Source organism: Aotus nancymaae, unplaced genomic scaffold (genome assembly GCF_030222135.1).
Source record: "Aotus nancymaae isolate 86718 unplaced genomic scaffold, 86718_ANA_hifiasm-v0.15.2.pri h1tg000002l, whole genome shotgun sequence".
NCBI lineage: Eukaryota > Metazoa > Chordata > Mammalia > Primates > Aotidae > Aotus > Aotus nancymaae.
Window position 1 is genome coordinate 39,743,672 of NW_026988413.1, and position 24,137 is coordinate 39,767,808.

The following is a 24,137-nucleotide window of genomic DNA, read 5'->3' on the forward strand; positions in this document are numbered from 1 at the left end:
GGAAGACACATTCTCATTGTTCACTTACACTATCTCAAACATTGCTTACCCTACTGTTTCACTTCAAAGCATCCCAAGAGAGTGATCATGCAAATAAAAATTGTTTTTAAATCGATATCTACATTGACATGGCTGTTTGGAGATTGAGACTTAAATATATGTACGCATCAGTATTTTCAGACATAGCGGCACCTGTACGAGATAAGTTACACATTATTAAATCTCAGGAACATGTCAAAAATGTCTTCTCTGCCATACACAAAATATTGTTAGCCAAACAACATAATTCTTTCTAATCAAATAACCACTGTGAAATACCTGATTCACTTTGCACCCAACAGCTGGGACTGTAGCTTGTGTTCCCAGCCAGAGCTGAACATAAGCACAATAGGAAAGACAGAAACAGCTGCAAACTCTTGGGAGAAAAAAATCTGCAAAGCAACTTTGCCATTAGGCTTCAGGGTAGGAAGGAAGTAAAATCATTTCTGTTACTTTTTGTGTAAGGCAGCTGTCTTTGGGGAAAAACATGTCCGTTCTATTTTGTAACAGAAACTTCATCATATTTACTAAAACATGAGTTGTAGAAACTTAGGCCTAGCCACAGATTTAGCACTGTGGCACAGTCAAAACCTTTATGGAACTTTGTAGGAAGTCACTGATCTGACAGATTAAAATGGGAGGTCGCCATATCTGTGCTCCACTCCCGACTCCTCCCCTACAATATTTACTGTAAATAATCTGGATTTCAGCCATGCTGACTGTTGGCTCCTTCAAATACTTTAGGTTTTTAAATAAAATTTAGTGGAATGAAATTTTCTTATGCAAGCGTCAGAGAAATAGATCCTCTGTGGTTTCAAATAGCTCTTTGTCTGTATGTACTATTATAATCAGGTAAATATTTTAATCTTTCCTACTAAAATTTTAATTTCTTAAAGGTAGGTTCTGTGTCACTGTTTCCTTTGCTTCATTTATTTGCCTAGCAAAGCAAAGTTAGGTAGTTCTTGATACTTATTTGATAAATTAAAAACTACTTTACAAAAATCAATGATACCATACTTTTCACAAAATCAGCATTTATTTTTACCTTTGTTTTGGATGCACAGTTAATTGGCAAAATATAGTGTCTTTTATATAAACGCTGGGAGACAAGAATAAAACATTTGCACAGCCTTTCTATAATGAGACTGATGCATGGCATATCCCTTGGGCGGTGGGCTCTGTCACACAGCAGAATTTATTCTGTTAATAAAGCAACCTATTTAAATATGGAATTTTATTACAACTTTAGAATGTGGAAATAGGCCAGGGAACTTTTGATGTTAAAAAAGCATCGGCGCTAAAGAGATCGTAAAAAGCTTATTCATACAAAACTGGACAGGCGAGGTAATGAACAATTTTGAAAAAAAAAAAAAAAAGAAAGCAAAAAATAAAGATAAAAGGGGGCAAATCAACATAATGAAAACATTAGGAAATCAATAGATCTCAGGTTCTCTAGTCCTCCTTTGTATTTTTTGCAATTCTGTAGAATACCATCAATGTAAATTAAAAACATACAAACACAGAACAATACTACACATTTTACACATAACAGATATGACCATATTTCAAATACATTAGAGTGCACGTCTCTGTGGGAGGGGCAGGGCATCCTTCCTTCAGGTTTGAGAAGTTAAGGATAGAGTTAAATCACTGCGAAGCAATAGAAGATAGACTACTATTGGAACAATGAGATAATAGGACCTGTATGATTGGTTCTAACTAGGAAGGTTTTATTTAAGTGGTTTTTGACTTTGAAAAAATTCCAGCAAGCCCATTAGTACAAGAAAAACATAACTTGTAGGTTTTAAACTATGGCAATGATCAGTATCCAGACTGCTGTAAAGAGAGTGGTAATTTAAAAAAATGTTTTGTAGAAGAACATGTAGGATGTATAGATGGGCAAGTTATAGGAAAAGCTTATCATTCTCAGTTGTTTTACTAGAGGTCTTTGTCTGATGAGGGTATTAACTATATCAGTCGATTATGAAATAAGCATCTCCCTTTAAAACAAATGTCTAGTATTCATAGAAATACAGTATTTCCATAGATGCTATTGTCATTCTTCCCTCTTCAAGAATCCACTAACATTGAAAGCACCCATAACTACAAAATAGTAAAACTAACTCAACAAGGGAATATTTTCATTTCCTCAGAGTGCTATGGTTCTGGTATCTAGGAAACACAGTAAGTTAAAATGGAAACTTTGTTGTAGGGAAATACCGTTGCTATCCATTAAAACCATTTCTTAATTTTATTTATTTATTTATTTATTTATTTTTTTCAGTATTTGGACTTCTTTGCCTCCGACCCTACCATTTTGCAGAATCAGGAGAGCTTGAGTTACAATGGGATTTTGATGATCATGTCTCTTCCTAACTCCTGCCAATATTTCTCAATAATGTGAATGTTTCTTCTCATGGAGACGCACAGTTCACACAATAGCTCTCCTTTGATCTGTAGCTTCCCTTGAAATAGAAAAAAATTGGCCTGGAACTGCCTTACTTGTTTCATTTTATTTTTCCGATCATGTGACAGAAATGATGAAAGGGGAAAAAAAAAACCCAAACCATTCCGGACAAGAAAATAAAGCAGCCACATTCAAATTGAAAACTTCAAGAACTTAACAAAAAAAGACCATACATTTCACAGAAAGTGAATCAGGTTTCATTGTTTGGCTTTCAGTCCGTGTCTCCACTTTCTACTATGATTTGCACCTTACAGTATTTGCGAATACCTTACTGCAAAAACAAAAACAAATCAATTGCACAATACCAGATAGAACAGACACAGCTACTCTCAGAAAGCCCTTACCTGGATGAAGCGGCCCTCTGATGTCCCAAGATTAGCAATGGTGAGGTCTCCTCTAACGAAGGTGGATATAGATGTTAAGAGGACTTTGTTGAATTGACCCGCGAATAAGTCAATGCGCTGCAAAGCTGTGGTAAACTCTGTTCGATATTCATCGCGGCGTGCTTCACAGCCTAATAAATTTCTCTGAAATGTCTGGAATAAAATATGGTCATAGAGTTAATGTGAGTCCAGACGTGAACAAGCTGGTAAAAAACTTTTCAGTGTGTCTTTTCAGAGCCTGGAGGAGAATGGCAAGGATAATCATGCAAATAGACAAATAGCCACAGATAGGCATAAATATTTCTAGTGACCGAATGGCTCCAATTTCACCAGGCATTGTCTATAGACTCCAAAACGTTACTATCGCAATTCACACCATGGTTCAACATGTGCATGCCTAAAGATGGAACTTAGCTGCTGCTATTATAAGAAAAACAAAACTTTTATAAGTCTCAGCCCTTGACACAAAGGTAATGCTTCTAGCAGGCAAGTCCAATGAGATGAATTTCAACTGGATAATAATAAATGTTAGAGTCATGCTCTGACATTATATTTTTAAATGTGTGCTTTTGTGCATTCTTGTGCACAGAGATGGTGGGGAGTGGTGGTTAACGGATAACTCACTGGGAGGCCGAAGAGCACTGACCCGTGTGCTTGCACCAAATCCTGGTCCCTAGTGTTTACTTCCTTTATGTAATAATCTTTCTGTATTCAAAAAAATCATGTAATGTCTGTGTTTTATTCCCCTCCCTCTGTAAAATAGAGAGAACTAAAAAAAAATAGTACTTACATTATAGAGCTTGTGTAACTATTAAATGACCTAGTTTACATAAAGCTCTCACAAAAGAACCCAGAATGAGTGTCCTATTTATTTTAGAATTTGTCTAGTAGGTTTTCTGGAAGACCTCCTATGCAATAAAAACAAAACAAACAAACAAAGAGCCCAGGACTTGTAGATAACATCACTTAAGTATCTCCATTCTCATATCTGAGAGACCTCAGATTCAACAACACGCCCATAGCAGAAACCACAATCTTCCCCTTGCCTGATCTTAGGATACTACATACCTCAGTGAATGGCTCTACCATTCCTCCAGATGCACAAGTCAGAAATCTAACTATCATCCCCAATTCCTCCCTCTCCCTCAGTCCCCATATACAGTCCATCACCAATTCCCACAATATCACTTCTAAATACCTCCTAGGCCCATCCAGTCTTCTCCATCGTGCCCCTCCTCCCAATTTTCATCCTAGCCACCCCACTCCTTCCTGGACGACTACAGTGGCTTCCTAACGAGACCCACCACATCCATTGTTACCCTTGCCAGGTGATCTGTTCCTCACATTACAGCAGGATTTGTTTTTCAAACACAAATCTGACCACATCCCCTCTCTATTTGAAACACTTAATGCTTCCCCATTGCTCTTAGGATAAAGAACAACATTTTTCACATGGCCTGTGTGGCTCCCTTCCCATCATCTGGCCCCTGCCCAGCTTCTCCAGATCTGTGTTCTTAGTGCTCCAGTGAGCAGGCCTTCTTTCACCTCTCCAAATACGTCACGTGTTCTCCCATTTAGGGACTCTGCATATGCTATTTCCCTGCTCGAAATGCTTCTTCCACCTCCATTCAGCTTGTTAACTCCTACATCTCCTTCAGATCTTAGCTTGTCACCATTTCCTCAGAAGGCCTGCCTTGACCCCACTATCTAAGTCAAATGCTTCTTTCTGGTATAGATTCTCATGATACCTTTTACCTGTGCACCATAGCATAGCTGTAATAAAGTTACAAGCTGCAACTTAACATTTGCTTGCGTAATTTATAAGATAATGTGAAACTTCTCCTAAGCAGCTCTCTGCAATCAGGGACCCTTCTCATCCAACATGGTATTGCTAGTAGTTGATTACCTATCATGCATAGTAGATGTTTAGTACATATGAATTGAATGAATGAACAAGTGAATCAATTATAGATGGATGGGAGATGAGTATGAAGATATAAAACTATATTATTAAAGCTTTTTTCCCCCCCCAGAAATTGGAGAAGTTAAAAGAGTTTATAAGGGACAAGTAGGAGTGTTTGGCTCTTGACTGTCCTGAGGGGATAGCTGGGAATTGGTAAATCTGGGATAGACGATGGGGACAGGAGAAAGTATTAAGGAAAATGATGTGTAACTTGGAAGAAAAGGAGAGCAAATTTCATGACATCTTTGTATGAAACTATAAGTCCAGGAAAATGATTAGAAAGTAAGAAATTCTCTATTATTGTCCTATATAATAATCACAAAATGATCAAAGTATATTTCAAACCATTTTTACTGTTTAAGAATGAACAAGTAAAAACGTTTAGTTAACCTTCTGTATAGCAACCTTATTCCTTAATGTTAAGTGTCTATCACGTGCAATGCAGAGTTTTTACATCTATTGACTTTTATGATTAAAACCCACCTAAAATGCTCTATTTATATATCAACAACTATTTCTTCATTTTCAGTGGCAATAAATTAGCCAACAGTCTTAGAGATGCTAAACCCACTGACTCTTGTAATTAATACAATGTTTTAGGTCTAGGTATTTACTTTGATATATTAGTAAGTGCTATTTCCCTGTTTAATTAGAAGCATTTCTTCACTGAAGTACTATAGAATACTCTGAGGAGTAGCAGATAACTGAGATGTACCAGCAATTCGATAGTAACAGATTAATTGATAATTAAGTTTCTATTGGTGATCAATCATCCATTTGCAGAGATAGCCAGAGCTAAGGGAATCTGCTTAAAGGAGCAAAGACCAATTTTAAATTTAAACCCATTTGAAGTATTCCATTATAGAGGTGGCAGTGTTACATTGTAAAGGTCAGGTTTCTGTGATTGTCTTGTTTCTTCTTTTGTTAGTGTTTCTTTATCTCTAAGTCTAGGTGACATCCTGGGAACTTTAAAGACTCAAACTTGACCTGGTGTATGGCGCTACCAGAGATATAATGGATTCATTGGGATATAGAAACAATTTGGTGGGTGTGAATGAGAGTCTTTGACCATAAACTAGCAGCTTTTTATCAACAAGAGCACAGGAATTATTTTATCATCTTTTATCCCCAGGGCCCTGTATTGTGCCTAGCACACAATAGGCATTTAATGACAGCCTGCTGAAAAATTAGTGCATCTGCAAAGTCACCAGGGATAAAGCCCATTTGCCTACTCAGTTTGCTTTATGGTTGGTTTTGTTGAATGGGGCAAGCAGAGGGATGAAAAGGAGATGACCCCTAAGGATCTCCTCAGAGAATCTGCAAGCTTGTAGGAACTTGCTGATCTTTTGTAAGTGGAGGGAGAGCAATACAACCAGAACTTTAGCCTCTATGCACCTATTTGCACACACGTAAGGCATAAATGTAGAACTCTGTATTAGAGTTAATGAAATATTTATATTCCACACTTCGAGCCTTCTCCTTCAGAACAGGAATTAGTGAGATCTCTAAATACTACCTTCTCAAGAACTAATAGGTTAAATTATGTCTCTATTGCATCCCCCAAGAAAATGTGTAAATATAGAGACACTGCACAATGTTGGAATAGGATCTACAGAACTTCTTGATTTTGTGTGGTTTACAGCTAAAAAATAAACATGTCAGTTTCAAGTGGCATTCAAATTTCATAAGCCAGGGGACTCCAACCTTTTCTTTTTCATTTTTCCCATAGCTGAGATCTGCAGAAGGAGGCACTAGCCCCTAGGAAAAAGTAACACTCCAGCATTCACTGCAGGAGAGGTGCTCCTTGTCTCTTCCTTTGGAGAATCCTGATAAACTCAATGATTGGGATCAAGGCATCAGGGACTGGCTTCCAGAGCTGCACAGTCTTTGAGCTCTAACAGTGGGACTTCGACTAACAGGGAAGCCTTGGATTAAGCTCTCAGTATCTCAGACATGAAGCACTGTACAAATATGACTACATCTCAGTCTGATTCACTATGTCCCTCAAAGATAATCAGTGAAATGTTTGCTGCTCCTTTGTGTAGAAAAGATGGGGTTGCTTTATCTCGGCACTTCACACACAGTTCCTGGATGTGGCATTTAGCGTGGGATTGGGGCCTAGCTGGAAGAACAACTACACATTTGCTGCCAGGGGTCTCCTTGCTACCTGTGCTTCCCTCAAAGTCAGGAGGTCTCGTGCCTTAGGGTAAAACTGAGCATCGCTGGCAGAAAGCAGTTCTCTGGGACAGTAGCTGCTTTGAGGAAGTGCAGAAGAGTCTAAAGAGCAGGTTTCACACCAGCACTAGGAGGGAACCAGCCTGACTCTCTCCTATGGTAACAAAGGGAGGAAAAAGGAAGGAAGGAAGGGAGGGAGGAAATCAAACTTTTTCCTGCACCCAGAATGTGCCAGGCACTGAGATAGGCATTTTCATGCACAATAAGACTCACAGCAGCCCTATGAGGTTTTATCACACTCAGTTTCAGGGAGGAGGAGACTCAGTGAGACGAGGGCTCAGTCACAGTGCCCAGTTCCCATTGGAGCAAGCATCACAAAACAGCTCTCCCTGTTGGCCAAACTCCTGAATTTCTTTTGCTTCTGCTTACTATTCTGGGCAATGTTTTGAGAATTGCACAATTAGAAAAATGGAAAGGACTTTCCAGATCATCTCATTTAACTTCCTCATTTTAAGGCTGAAATCAATCTTTACTTTCTAGATAACAGCAGAGATAACCACCAGCATTCTTTACTAATCAGCTTAGCTCTCAAATCTAGTTCTCCTTGTTACCTATTTTGGTTATGAACATACCGTGCTTGCATTTAGGTAACTCTGAAATTTCAGTCATCACCACCTCCTCTTTCTCTGGCATTCCTATGTTTAACCAGTCACTAAGTCCTGCTCAGCCCTGTCCACAGTCCTGCTCCTGGGCAGCCCTTCCAGCCACACCTGCACCCCTGGCTCAGCCTAGTGCTTCCTCACTGGCTTTCTGGTCTCCCACCTCTTCTGCCTTGAAGCAGTCTCAAGCTGTCATTCCCTTCTTCAAAACCTTAGTTGCTTCCCAAAGGCCTGCAGGAAAAGTCCAAATTCCTTAGTATAGCTTTTGAATCTGCCTTGACTTACCTTTTTAGCCTTTCCTCCCTTAAGGGGTAAGGCAAGGCGACTATCTAGAACATCCAGTGAATCTCGGAGTGGTTATCCTGAGTCAAGACCCTCCCATTTCTTGGGTCCTTGCACTGCTTTGGCAGCGGTGCTCACTTTCCACAATCATTGACACCCATTCCTTGCTCAGGCGATCCTGAGGTGAACTTGGCTCTTTTCTAAAATCTCTCTTTACGAGTTCGTTTGAATGACAGAGGTAATGTGCTTTATTGGCTGGGGAAAGGGAGATAGTGACAAAGAATAAGGTGGACACTATAAGGCTGCAGGAAGATATCATCTAGCTTGAGATCTCTGAGTCAAGAGGGAAACTCCATGCATCCAATAAAGAATAATCTCTGGGCACACACACGTGTAATGCAATTATTGGCAAAGGAAAGACAGACACAAGAATCACAATTGTTGTTTATCCACCTTTCCAGGAGGGAGAGGAATATCGCTAGGATGGGACATTCAGGGGATTTCAAAGGTAATATTCCCTTTTTGAGCCTGGTGGTAGAGATATGAGTACTTGTTTTATTTTATATATATAAAAATATATACAAAATATACAAATAGTATATATATAAAATATATTTAAATATGTATAAAATGTATATATACACACAACATATGTATATGTGTGTGTACATATATATACTGTGTGTGCATATATACATATACACATATACAGCGTCATGTGCTGCATAATGACATTTTAGTCAATGATAGACTGAATATACTATGGCGGTCCCATAACATTTTAATTTTTTTTTTTTTTTTTTTTTTAGAGATAGGATCTCCCTCTGTCACCCATGTTGGCGTGCAGTGGTGTGACCATAGCTCACTTGATCTTAAATGACAGGGTTCAAGTAATTCTCCCATCTTAGCCTCCCAAAGTACTGGGATTACAGGCATGAGCAACCACACCCTGCTAACAATATCACATTTTTACTGTACCTTTTCTAGTATATAAATATATAGGACATCTATAGATATATTTATATATTTATATCTATACTATATATATACTGGTATATCTAAATATATATTTGTATATTTATAAAGATATATTTATATCCACAAATACTTACCATTGTGTTACAATTGCCTACAGCATTCAGCAGAGTCACATGCTGTACATGTTTGTAGCCTAGGAGCAAAAGGCCATACCATGCAGCCTAGGTGTGTAGTTGGCTGTATCACTTAGGTTTGTATAATAAGTACACTCTACGATGTTCATACAATGGCAAAATTGCCTATTCACACATTTCTCAGAACGTAAGCACTGTTAAGCAATGCATAACTGTACATAATTCTTTCACATATATAAAGTATATCATAAGAAAAATAAATTTTACAACAAGGAATAAATGGAAAATGAGGATGTGGAGAGAGCCTATTAAGAATTTTCTCCAGTCCAACTCCTGATGTCTTAAGCAGTTTTGAAATATTTTCACGGCTTTGCTGAGCTCACAATTGTAATGTTACGTAACATTTGCAGAGTAGATTATGGTTTTCAAAGTACATTATCTCATTTGATCCCCTGAACAAGTCTGTGACTTGGGTTGGTTTTGATCATCATAATTTTGTAGATGAAGAAGTAAGATTCAGAGATTTGAGTCTATAAATATTAGAGTTTGAATCCTAATTGTTGATTTCAAATCCTATATTCCTTACACTACGTCATACTTCCGATGTATAGGCTCCTACAGTATTTCTGAGACCCACCCACACTCGAGGGATGCCTCAGAACCTGGTCTAAAAGAAGAGCAAGCATGCTCCTGTGACAGGGCTGTTTCTACCCCAGGGAGGCTTTGATGAGTTGCATGATCTTAGCATTTGTTCCTAGTGTTTAAGACGTGTTAGATACAGTTCTAAGCATTTTGCGAATATTAATTCATGGAATCTCAGAACAAGAAGCCTAGGAGGAAACAGAGGCACTGAGTGTTCACATTACCCTCAGTGCAGGGCCAGGACTGAGCCTAAGCTATCTGGCCCTAGGGTCTTCACCACCAACCTAATTGCACATTTTCTGTCTGTAAAGAGAGGGGTTGAGTGAGCTGATTTCGAAATTCTCTTCCAGCTCTACAGGTGGCTTCCCAAAGCTTCCCTTGCTGATTTTTTTTTTCGACTCCAAGGAGTCAAAAAAACTGTCATCAGTCTGTTGTCAGAACAAATCATTGCTTGGGATGTTTAGGTGACCAAATGAGTAAACAATCACAGTCTTCCAACCACTACAGGCTGCCCCCAAATCTAGATAGATTCTGGATTCTATAGGAAGTTTTTAAAAAGCATTGAGCTTTTTAAGGCTTCTCCACTTCTAAAATAATTATACGACTCTAAGAACCAATGGTAAACATCCTGTTCTATCTTTTTTTTTTTTTTTTTTTTTTTGAGACGGAGTCTCGCTCTTGTTACCCAGGCTGGAGTGCAATGGCGCGATCTCGGCTCACCGCAACCTCCGCCTCCTGGGTTCAGGCAATTCTCCTGCCTCAGCCTCCTGAGTAGCTGGGATTACAGGCACGCGCCACCGTGCCCAGCTAATTTTTTTGTATTAATAGAGACGGGGTTTCACAATGTTGACCAGGATGGTCTCGATCTCTCAACCTCGTGATCCACCCGCCTCGGCCTCCCAAAGTGCTGGGATTACATGTTCTATCTTTTTAAGAAAACTTGTTGCAAACTTGCATCCTTAACCTGAAGTCTTCTACACTGTCATAGAGTTAAAAGAATAGGAATTCCTCTACAATTTGTAAGCCTTGATGTGATACTTCAATTAATCTAGTCTTTATTTACCTTTCTATGAGTACTTGCCAAATATTGTTTTTACCTGAGTCAGTTATATAGCTTTTTTATAAAAAGGAAATTGAAGTGCTATAATATCTCAATATATTTGATTCAAAATGTTTCCCCTAGTTAACATTATGATGTATGCAGTGAATATGCAATTATATTTAATTCAGTGTAATTAAGGATGGGATATATTTAAAATAGTGATTCATTTAATTGATCTATAGGACAGATTTAGCTCATCTATAGATAATTTAAATCAGTCTTGCAGATAAAATTTTTAAAAAATGTACTATCTTGTCAAATCTTTGCCAGTTATATCACCTTTCTCTTCTCCTTGACCATGACTGAATTACCAGAAGCATTTGAATACACACTTTATTCATAATCATTCTTTGTACAAATTCTAGCTACATATAGTAATGGTTTTCTGGGAAACACATATTTCAAAATAGAAAGTCCCTCTTTGTCTAGAGCTTTTCATACAGTTGACTGAAAACTTAATTGCTTTAATTTCGGGAATTCTTATTTCCCTAAATTTCACTCATGTGTTTCTTTTATTAAGTAGAACTGGGAGAGAGGGTGGTGTGGAACTGACTGCACACAGAGGCACAGAGCTTTGAATTTCAGTGTCTGGCTCTATTTCTTACAGACATATTTTAACTCTTTACTATCTGTACTCGGACGCCTAAGATGTTGACACTGAAGCTAGAATTCTCTGTAAAATGCAAAAAAGAGCTCTCTGGCAGAGCAGGTCCTTCTCTTTGGAGTCCTCAGTGCACAGCCAGACCGTTAGGGTGACGTGGTCAAACCCTAAGAATCTGACCACGTTGTTTTGTGCTACGAAGGGGACTCCGTCTGATGTGCTCAGGGCACAGTTGAAAAGAAAGAGACTTCCTCAATACTTCTGTCTCCACTAACTCCCCTTAAGGGAGTAATCCTGCCTTACAGCTTCAATAACCATGGCCTGGAAGTTCTAGCAGGGGAGCAAAGCTGGGGGGCAGAGTTAAAGAGGCTTCGATTTCTTTCTGCCCTAGGCAGAGGGGGCATGCTCTGCGGTTGTGTGTACAGCCAGACAGCGGTGAGCACAGCATAAGCAGGCATCAGGCCAGCCAGCATAAGCAGGCATCTGGCTGAGCACTGGTGATTCACAAGGTGATGGAAGCTACTGTGGCTCTGCTCTCACAGCCTCGTGGTGATGACTTAACTGTACACACCCAGTGTCCCTATCTTCCAAGGACCGGCTCTGTCTCTGCAACTGCCTTCAGGCTATGTTTGAATACGCCATCGATGATATTCAAAGTCATCACTTTTCTCTTCAAACTGATTTCCTCTTCCAGCTTCCTATTTCTTGATGCATCAACAGCTACCCTCTCTGTAAGTTTGAGATCGGAACCATCTTTGAGTCTTTTCTTTATTGTTCATATTAATCAATGATTCTTTCTTTCTTTTTTCTTTTCTTTTCTTTTGTCTTTCTTTGTTTCTCCCTCTCTCTCTCCCCCTTCTTTCTTCCCTCCCTCCCTTCCTTTCTCTTTCTCTCTCTCTCCCTCCTTCCCTCTCTCCTTTCTTACTTGCTTCTTTGAAAGGGTCTGGCTCTGTCACCTAGGCTGCAGTGCAGTGACACAATCTTGCCTCACTGCAACCTACTCCGTCCTAGAGTCAAGAGATCCTCCCTCTTCAGCCTCCAGAGTAGCTGGGACTATAGGCATGAGCTACCACACCTGGCTAACTTTTGTATTTCTTTGTAGAGGTGGGATTTTGCCATGTTGCCCAGGCTGGTCTTGAACTCACAGGCTCTAGTGATCCTTCTACCTTGACCTCCCAAAGTGTTAGGATTACAGGCATGAGCCACCATGCCTGGCTGATTTTTATATACTTTTCTATTGGATTAAAGGAAATCACTTACATGGCCTCCTACACTCTGATTCCTTTGATTCTAGAATCTTCTTCCTTAAGCCCACTCCTACAACTTTTTAGTGTAATGCTCCCTAAACACCTTCTCAGCATGTCCTGTGACAACCATGTTAACCTAGCAGAGAAGGTGGGTCAGGAGTGGCCCTGCCCTTCCTAGCTGTGCAGCTTTTGGATTCCTAGATCTCTAAACCTCAGTTCTTCACTTGTAAAGGGGGAAAACACATACATATATAACAGATTTGTTTTGAGGCTTAAATGAAATGAATCCAGTGCCAGGAACATGTTAAATGGTCACTTCATTTAGAAGACCTACAGTAGGCTGAATAATGTCTTCCCAAAATTCATGTCCATCTGGAACATCAGATTGTGACCTTATTTGGAAATAGGCTCTTTGATATGTAATTAGTTAAGGATCTTGAGATTAAATCATCCTGGATTTAGTGTGGGCCCTGAGTTCAATGACTGTTGCCTTTATAAGAAGAGGGACACAGAGAGACACATGGTGGACTGCCACATAAAGACTTAGGCAGAGATGAGAGTGAAGCTGCCACAACCTAAGGCACCTGGGACACCAGAATTACAAGAAGCAAGGAAGGAGTCCTCCCCAGAGCCTCCAGAGGGAGCATGGCCCTGGCTGATGCCTGGATCTCAGACATCTGGCCTCCAGAACCACATGAGGGTACATTTCTGGTGAGTTGTTATGGGAACTCTAGAATACAATCATACCATGTGGCAGACTCTTCTAGGTGCTGAAGGATATGGTAGGAAATAAAAAAGGCATAAATCCCTGCTTAGTGCAACTAAACAGTTATTACTATCACTATTGCTGGTCTAGTGAGTCCTCATAATACCTATGAAGACAAAGTCCAATTGTTTAGATTAATGAGCCTCAGTTTTTTCATCTGTAAAATGGAAACACTCATACCTATTGTATAGAATTACTCAAGTTCATAAGTAAGGTCATCCATGGATCTCCAAAATTTGTTATCTGTCCACTATTATTTTACATTATTCTGTAATGCGGGAGTTGGCACATGTTTTTTGGGAAAGGGCTAGATAGAAAATACGCTGGTCTTTGAGGGCTACAGGGTCCCCGTGGCCTCTGTGTGTGTGTGTGTGTGTGTGTGTGTGTAACCAAGGGAAAATAATTTTTCACTTGTTGAGTATTTAAAATCAGGCTATTGTTTGTCAATCCTGGCAAATGCTTCTACCTGAGATCCAGTATCTACATAGGGAGACAAAAGATTGACACATACAATAGCTAACTAATGCAAAGTATAAGAACTCAGTTGATAGTTACATTCTGAAAACATTGTACTGGCAGTAAATCCTCTAAGAGTAGGAAAAGAATAAGATCCGTGTGGGCTTAAACAGCTGGAGAAGGCTCATGGCAGAGGTCGAAGTTGAGCCAGTTCTTAATGAAAGCTGGATTGGTAAAGAGAAAAGAGAGAAAAATACTTGGAGCAGAATATATCTTATGTATATGTGCGTATGGGTTTATAAATACATGCGTACAAATGTATTTAAATATAAATGAAATAAATAAATACTCTCTTCTTGGGGTATCAGCACAATTCAAAAGAATCAATTCTACAATGATATAGACTTTGGAATTCTAACTGTTAAAACTTTTGCTTCTTTATAATCATTTCCTAAGGTGAATCAGATCTGAAACAGACTATGTCCATGTGGTTTCGCTTAGCAGTCTTCATACTGCACTTCAATCATAGCCAGGAGTGACAGTGATTCATAAAGAAAATTGTTCCAAGCTAGGAAGGTTTTAATGCTTAGTGCAAAGAGATTTTTTGCTTTCCTCTACTTAGTTAACAGAAACCAAATTTCAATGCACTTACTCATGGAAGTATAAGAGATTTTCAGAAGGCACAGCACCAAATACCCTGTGCTAACAAATAAAACAGAAGTAGTTCTTCTTGGAGATAATAAGCCATGATCTGTTTATGTGCTTAACAGTGTCACACTCAACAGAAACAGGTTGATAAATGTATTCACGGAGGGCCAGGATAGATGAAAGATGGATGAAACAAGAGTCCTTCATTTGTGCCCCAATACATCGTTCAAGCTCATGACTATATTCTAGCCTGCCATTAATCCAACGGTCATGACCTCTTCTCCCTCCTTTCCATCTTGCCACCGTGGAGTGAGACGCTTTATTTATCTGCTCCCCTTGTTTCTGATAGGTCCTGTTTATCAGAAACCTCCATCAGTGGGCTCCCCTTCTCAGAGGCCAAGATTCCTGCCAGAGGTCCTTACCCACTGCCTCTACACCAAGGCCAAGCTCAGGAAAGCTTCTGTCTCTACCAAGCATGTACTTGGTGCCTATGAAGGCTGCCACTGGGATTAGGATTCTGTGGCCACAGGTAGGATGGTGTTGATAAAGAACTTTGCCCTTAACTTATTTTCCTTAGCCCATATATCATTTTCAACTTGGGATCATAGATTGGTGGCCAAGAGTGAAAATCTGTGGATTTCAAATGAAAGCTTGAAGGAGGTATCTCTAAAGCATTGTGTAAAGCCTCTCCGACAGACAGTATCACCCGCTTAAAGAGTGAGTGCTGTTGAAAGGCTTGAGGAAACTTTAAGGAGCAAAGAAAGTATTCCCTTTCTCTTTTTAATGACTTTAATTCTGTGTTCCAAATTTCGATTACAAGGCTCTGGAATTCCTATCTATTCATCCTCCCTATCTTGATCTTTCGTTTTCTTTTCATTTTTCTCCTTCTTTGTTCTTTGATCAATATTCATCGCAGACTGCTGAACAGAGAAGAGTGTGTGTGTGGGCAGGGCAAGGGCATAGGTAATAGTGAGTGAAACTCCCCGGTTTTTCTTCAGTGCTAATTTAACTCTTGAAAACTCCCCAATTCTATAAATTAGTTTTTAGAGATTTAGGGGAGAGCTGAAAAACCGTTTTATCTAAATAATTATTTTTATGAATCAACATTCTATTTATAGTAATATATTTTACATATAGGGCTCTGTCACACTTATTTGCTCATTCGATAAAAGTACATATTGTTCAAGCTGTTAAGCTGGATGCTGGGGCTGTGGAAATAAATGCCATAATTCATCCCCTCAAGGGGCTAACGTTGGAACCGCTGAACACATTACCACAGAGTATGGTAAGACACATGGTAGAAATAAGCAAAGAGTGCTACTGGTGTGCTCAGGAAAGGCAACAAATCCAAAATATGGGGGGCAGGGGATGAGGTGCAGGCTAGGGAAAATTTCCTGGGGAAGGAAATGCCTGAGTGGAAGTTTTAAAGAATAGGGAAAAAGTGTTAACCTGACAAAATGAGTGTTAAAGGGAATCTGAAGCAGACCAAGCTACATGTGTTAAGTCAGGGTTGTGGGGGAGGCTGATGGATTCTGGAAACTACCAGAATGACAGGTTGTGGGTAGGACAGGGTGGCAGTGCTGTGCTTGAGCCATCTCATAACAGTTAACAGAGCTAAGTGTGCACATCGCTTTCTCATTGTTTTTCAGCAACTAATGCTGTTTCAGTGGTACCTTGAAACTGGCTTGGTGGGGACATTTACACCACAGAAATTGGCAGTTAAACATTTACCAGCACATCACTGGGTGTGAAGGAAGACCAGGAAATAGTCGGGGACAAGGACAGAAACTTTTTAAATATCATACTATTATCCCTTAGATTATCTTAAGGTATGCAGACATACAAATAGGTTTGCTCTTAACAAAGACTACTTACTCCAGCAGCGGTTTGGAGACAAATAGATTGAGTGGCGATGTGGAGGAGCCAAGGAGGTCTAGTTTCATCTTATTGGCAACATTTTTCAACACACTAACAAAAAAACCTGTCTGGAATGATAACATACAATTTTCTGTTTCTGCTTTGTGTGTATAGAGAAGAAAAGAAGTAAAGATTTTTAAACTTCCTATTCACTATGAATGAAGCAGGTTTTATTTTGAAGCAGGAATACAAGACTGAATTAGATTATGCTAATACAGAGATCTGAGATAGAACAAATGATTGCCTGGAAATATTAAATTTCTTGATTAAGTAAGTGTTGTTAGTTGCTCCCAAACCAGCAGCTGGATAGAATGCTTAAGAAAGTCTTAAATGAGGCTGGAACACAAGAATGAGAAAGTCAACAAGGGTTAATGACGGAGCAAGGTTGTGTAAACTGTTACTTAATCCCAACTGAGGGTTTTCTGAGCCACTGGGGAATTGGGTTCAGGTTGATAGACAAGAATAAGGTTAGTAGGAAATACAGTATTAAATAAACAACAGTTCAATTTGTGATTTACCCGTACTTCAGAGTAGAAAAGGAAAGCTTTACTAATAGCAGGAAAGGTAAAAGGAAGCCATGCCAACACTGTTATTAAAATAATTGGCCAGCCATTCACTGGAACAGAGATTTTATTATACACTGGCAGTGAAAATTGAAAATGTGATTGTTTCTTAACTAGTTCTTGAACCACCAGCAAACGCAGTATTAACTAAGGTGCTGGGAGTTTTAACAGCTGGTTTCAAGAGCCAAGTGCAGACAGGGGAAGCTTTCATATCTAAAGATCAAATACTTAATTAATATTTACTTATGAAAATTTAGGTGTTTACTTTCCAAATCTTTCATAATCTCTCTTTTTTCATGAGTTCATCTGCATTCAATTGGATTGTTATCTTATTACCAGGGTTGTAAGACATCAAATAGCATATAGTTAACACCATGGTTACCCTAGATCTCACAATAATTTGGAGGTTTTTATTTTTAATAAGAAAACTTTCTTTTGTTAGGTGTGCAGAAGTCCTGGTGTACATTTTTGTGTCTGATCTGTAACTGTGCCACAAGTAGTAAACTCCAAAATTTCAATACTGCGATCAATTTGTTTTTCTGTGCAGAATCTACTAAAAACAAACAGAAACAGGAGACAGGCATGAAACAATTATGCTACCTACTCAGCCTAAAAAATGTAATCACTACTCATGTCTCATGTTTTTTCTTAAGCATTTGGTTTTAAAAAAAAATCTAGACAGAAAATCTCAGAATTTCAAAATTTACCATAATATGACATTAGTTTTCAAAGCAGGCATATATAAAGCGGGTCCTCTTTGTATATGTCAATAATCTCTGCTTTGATCTTTTGAAATTAATTACAAGGTTTACCTACTTTATTAAACTACTTATATATTACAAATCATTTTGCAAATATCGACTAATATCCTTAATATTGGTCCAGTAACAGAACTGATCCTGGTGCTTTGCATGCCCAACTCTACTTGAATCAATGCCTTTCCTATAACAGTTCTGAAAGTGAGAGTGAATTTAGTTGAGAGAAAGAAACATTGCTCATTGCTTTCCACACTGGCTCCAGATAAACCCAATGTAATTGCTGTTTTTCACATTAGAAATACTTCTCAATTACTCTTACTAATACATTTATTCATTCTTGTTTATCATGATGTTGGAGCCACAAATAAGTTTACATTTATCAAATCATCAGTTAGATTATATCCTATTAGAAATTCATCTTCTTTATTCATTTAATTCAGTTCCTTAAGCCCCAGGATCACCTAATTTGACCTCATATTCACCTCTATTATTGTACTTTAGAACATTTCCAGAGTCTTGGACCTTCTCATATTATTGCATATATGAGTAAAAATAGTCTCACTTTCCTATTATTTTTCCTGAGGTTGTTTGTAACCCCTATACACAGTGTACTCTTGTAAACAGTTTTTTACACTCAAGATTCTGCTCGCCTTACTGGAAAATAAATAGTCGTCTGCCTGTAATTATAGCCTTCAGGAAGGGGCAAGCCAGTGACCTCTCTGACTTGTAGGCACAGGAATAAGCCCTGAAGCCTCCTATTACCTTGGAAAACACCACTTCTTTCTTGGCCAAGCAAAAATAAACAAAATGAACACAAAGAAAGGTGAATATCTCTTTTGATGCCTCACACATCTTTTTACACCTGCATTTCAAATCTTCCTGGTCTGTAGAGATGACTAAAACAATACTGCTTACGATACAGTCACACTTCAGCAATTCAGATGGTCTCTGATTATTGTATGAACACATAGATTTCTTTTGAGAAGCCAAGTTTTTATATCAAATAAAATGAACACTATTGTCTATGATTTGCAAAGCACATGGTTAGGTACAAAGAGGCAGGACAAAGTGCCTGCCCTACAAGACATAAACTTATTTAGATATTTGCATGATTAAATATACATAGATCAACAGGATTAAAATGACAGAGAAAGGCAAAATATGTCTGTAGGTAAAGATGAAGGCATTGCCTATAAACCGGAGTGATATAAAGATGGCACTAACTGGAGAGCACTCCCTTGTACATTCATAGGTGCTCATGATATCCTTGTGAGCACTTGTCTCTTCTTTGGCCCTCCATGCACATGATTCTCATGAGAAGGAAATGGTCTAAAAATGGATGCAATTGTGCAGAGCAGAGTACAGTGCACAGAAGCAGAAAGACAGTGTGACTTGGGATCACTTCAATATCACATTCCCATGATTTCTATTAATGCTTATAATTCTGATAATTTCAAAAGAGCTTATTTTGTGTGTTCTCAGATTCTCAAGTTTTTCTTGGTCATTAAATGTATTGGTAACAGAGCAATCCCCTCCTCCCCCAAGAGGAACATGTACTTCTGACAAATAGGGTCCCAAGTGCTGGTCATAGAAGGAAGAAGAGGGAAACAAAGAAGAAACAGCTTGGTCTGTATAAGAAATAGTGATTTTTCAATGAAGCTGCTTAAGGTGACAGGCCAGGAAAGGCAGTGAGTGTGAGCACAGTCTAAAGTATGTTCTTAGTTTCTAGTAATCTACATATTATTATCTTCATATGAAGAAAAACCACATCACAAAAAGTAACTTCATTTAGAAATCAAAAGAATTGTTTAAACACATTTACAGCTAGTTATTTTAAGGCAGGGAATGTTCTAAAAAGTTAAATTCTCCAGCATCGTACTACTTCTTGTGATGTTTTTCTAAATGTAAGATAGTATGTACTAATGACCACAACCCACTTAAGAAAGCTGATTAAATGTAGCAGCTTGTAGTTAAGATGTAAAGCTTACGAAATAGGTAATGACTATTAGTTTATATATTTGTCCATGTACTAAAGACATATTGCTTTTTCTAAAGTTTAAAGGTTTATATAAAAGTTAGCTTCCACCTCCTCAGTATAGCCTTTTGTAACTCGACTACCAAATTTAGATATTCCCTCTCATTTGCATTCACAGATGTTTATTTCCCTCACAGCATATTTCATAAATTATCATGATGTATTTGTTCATTGGTATGACTGAATGTTTACTGTCATCTTCACTAGTCTATCTGCTTCTTGAAGACAGGTACAGTAGAGCTCATTACGATGAGCTCATTATGAGCTCTACTGTACCTGTCTTCAAGAAGCAGATTTAGAGATTAAATATTATTAAATATTTAGAGATTAAATACTATCAGGTTTAGAGATTAAATAAATGTCTGCTGAATTTCTTGTTGAATCTTGGTTACATGAATTAATCCTTTTCTCTGTCTCCTGCTGAAAACAATGATTACAAGGTTTTTGCCCTTTTATGCACTAAATAAAATGGTTAGGCTTCTAGCACTTGGCTTAAACTAATAAGATGAAAGAACAAGCAGGTAATGTAATTAGTTTAAGATAAATGGAAAATATTGCACATTTTATTGTCAAGATATTTTTAAGAGATATTCGTTTTCACTATTGACTGCTACTGCATTAGTGCTTGTAATCTCCTTAGTGCATTAGCACTAAATACTATTGATTCAACCAGAGCTAACAGACCAATTTCATCTTTGCATTTTCCTCATTTCCTGAGCATGACTTCACCTATAGTTTAGTTAGCGGACTGATTGCTAGATGTAAGTGTTAACTGGGCATTTTAAATTTAAAACATCATTAGAAAATTTAATATCATACAAATTTACTTTTCTGATATACAGACACAAATTCTAGCTAATCATGAAGAACTACATATTTTGAGAAGATGACTCAACAAATTTAATTTTTATAAAATCAGCCCTAGAAGAGAATGCTTTATGAATCAAAAGTAACCTTAATTCACTTCTTTTACCTAGGGCACAATTTGAAGTATCATCTCCCATTTTAACGTCCTTGGACTCATGAACATTTTGGTGATTTACCCAAATAAGACAAACAAAGTCAGACTTTACTCGGAATTCACAATGTATTTTTTTTGATTCATAGTTATACTGTTCATAAATCATTTTTCCCCACTTGTGATCACCAAGAATGGTTAAAACAAAGCTTTAGTCTAAATTAGCATGCAATTGCTAGACATTTTTCTTTCCTCTTGTGGGAAGACGGAAGAATATTTTTGAAGCATATATGGGTAACTACACTTTGTCTGCTCCAACACTTGCCTAGGTCTGGGGTGAAGTGCAGTAAACTGCTTCCCAAGGCAGAGCGAGGCTTTTAGAATCGGAAGTCAACATGGCTCAGCAAGTAATTCACATGCAAATGAACCTGCCTGGAACATTTTAGTTAGAAAAAATATGTAATTAGCAGACTGGAATATATCCAGGATCCTAGATTCGCTTACCACATTTGCTATTTAAAAAACAAGGGAAGGAGTTTTAATGACTTCAGGACTAGCTGAGCCCTTGGTTACATTTTCCTGATAACGAGCACTTTACAGTCCTCCCTGGGCACTGAAGATGTGACTTAGGGCACATATCTGGGCTTTGAGTCATTCCGAACTCTGTGTGCCCACTGAATCAGTATCTGTGCCAATCCATGAATAAGCAGTGGCAGAAATTTCTGGAGGGTCTTCTATCCAAATTCTGACAGGTCCCCATTTTTCTTATTAGACTGGGGAGATGCAAACATAGGGTAGGATGGCCACTGATAAGGCAGAAGTCTGAAGTAAGGATGTGACACCCAAAATGTGAAACAGTATTCAGAGTAAAAAATCCATTATTACTCAAGGAGGTTCATATCCTTATCAATGCAGCATCCCACATTTTCCCAGAGATTTCTAATCATGTTTATGGCAATGAAAATATCGTGTCAGAGTTGTGGATTCAAAGTTTTAAATTAACATTTGGGCTTTACAAAAATCAACTTTAAGATTTATTTCATTTTGTACAAACTTTTTACTGTTTGAGATACCAGTTTTACCAAATGAATCTCCATGTAGAAATCAACTACATAAATAAGACACAGGTCATAATGCCACCTGCTCCAAAGGACATTAAGAAGAATGTTGAATTAATTTAAAAGGCATGTGGCATAGTTAACGCTTCATTCCCCAGATGAGTGAGAGATATATTATCAATCAAATCATGAATTAATGTAATCCACAGGTAAAACCTACCCACAGTTTTGGTGACAGTTTCGGCATTAATTGTGTTCTCTTGCTATTAGCTTATAAAAACATCCTGCCTTTGCCTTTTCATCTTTCCTGGGGTAGAGAGACCTGTGAATGAGCCAGCAGGAGGAAGGGAAAAGGCAAAAGGAATTAGTGGCTCATTCTGTCACATGTTTTCTAACACTCCCAGGGTGTGTCCAGTGATCTCAGGGGGTGTTACAAAATTCTGGAAAGAAATTAATTTTAAATTTATTTTAATAAAGTAATGCAATATGCCACTTTTCATGGAATGAGTTATTCAAATAAAGAAGTTAGGAAGCAGTGAATCCCTGAGCCTGGGAGAGGATGAAGTAGTGTTCTAGAGAAGAAAAAGAAATCAAATGTAAAATTAATAACCTTTTACTTACAGTTTTAAAAAAGTATATTGAATCTTTGTACCTCAAGGGCTTTCTTTCTTGCAAGATTTTGCTTTGGTAGCTATTACATTTGGCATATGGCCAAGATACTTAGTATTTAGGTTTGGAAGACTGTCTAATATTAAGAATGAAGAATCCTTAACAAATTTTTCATATTGAATAACATTTTCTCATTTTTGAGCACAATAAGTAAAAAACTCTATACTCTGAGTTCACATTTTTCATTCCTAATACAAAATACATTCTCTTGAGAGTGCTAGATTGTTTAAATAAGGCATGCCAAGACAGTATAATTACATGGATGCTATTTGTAACACTGACTCCACATTCACAGTTCAAGTGGTGTGGGAGATTATAGATATATGGCCTAGAAAAGTTATAAATCTTTGTTTATTTTATTAAATATTACTAGACATGCCCTGAGGATGACAGATCAATAATGGTCCTTGTGGTTTCCTGATGGAAGGCTGCAATTATTTTCTTCCATTACAACTTAAATGTAACTTGATTTTACTCATCTATCATCTTTATAATCATAATAAAGAAACATCACTGTATGTTTATTTTTCTGCCTGTTCCTATTATTTCTTGTTTGCATCTTGTTTTGATTTTTGTCCTCCTTAAAAATTGTTCTAATCACTTCGCTTTATTCCTTTGATGGCTCTAAGTGGTGACCCTTTAACTTTGGCATTCTGTGAAACGGAGATGGAAAATTACTACCTTAAGTTTCCTTTATTTTGGGAAGAAGTTGGCTACTCTTTGAATTTGAGTATAAATGATATTTAAAAACAAGGAAGCCTGATACAAACAACCTACGAGGTTGACTTTTTCTAAAACTGCATTATCTGCAAATTCTTGAATACAAGATATGACAAAGTACATAACAGTAATATCTTACATCATGGATAGTTAGGATTCAAAGTGAGAGGAAGGAGAACAACTTATACCTTCTAACTTGACTATAGCACAGTTTTGATTCAATTGTCTTTCTCTCCATCCTCTGCCCCCTCAAACTACCATCATCCCTCACCCCATCTTTTTTTTCAGAACTATTAAATCTTAACAACAACGTAACACAAATTAAGCATTATGGAAATAGGTAACTCACAACAGTTAGAGAGGGAAGTGAAAGACCCATATAAGTAATAGAACCAGAATGTGCCCCTTCCAGAAAATAATCAAATCATTTGAATTTGCCTTTCTTTACACAAGTATTCTTTAGCATAATAGCTGCTATTTATTTTGTGCCAAGGACTAAGTTGGGACCTTTTACAAACATTATTAATATACTTGTCAATACAATAGTCCTGCATGCAGGATGACGAGTTTGGAGTTTAAATAATGCTCTCATAGCCATCCAGGTAGAAAATAGTGGGGTTCAGATTTGAACCCACATCTCTGACTTTAGTCTCCTTCCATTAGGTCATACTGTCTCCCAAAGAGCTAAATTTATAGTTATCTTATTGTGCCAGATACTTCATATACATTACCCCAAATTTTCACAAAACCATGTGAAGTAGGTATTGTTATCTGTATGTTACCAATGAGACTCAGGCTCCAAGGAGTTAGGTAATGTGTCAGAAGTCACATGGCTGCTATGCAGTAAACCAGGACTTCCACCAGGTGTGCCTGGCACCAAACGTCATGCTTTTCCCCTTCACTTGATCCATCATCGG

General features: G+C 38.0%; 1 protein-coding gene and 1 pseudogene across 1 annotated transcript in view; one reads left to right on the forward strand and one right to left on the reverse strand.

Moving 5' to 3' along the window:
• MET (MET proto-oncogene, receptor tyrosine kinase) overlaps positions 1-24,137 on the reverse strand; it is a 126,965-nt gene that overhangs the window by 69,017 nt on the left and 33,811 nt on the right. Inside the window, exon 3 of the mRNA XM_012456983.3 lies at positions 2,851-3,042. Within this exon, the coding sequence (XP_012312406.1) occupies positions 2,851-3,042 (192 nt within the window). The remainder of the gene's footprint in view (positions 1-2,850; positions 3,043-24,137) is intronic.
• LOC135274424 (U7 small nuclear RNA) lies at positions 3,747-3,798 on the forward strand (annotated as a pseudogene).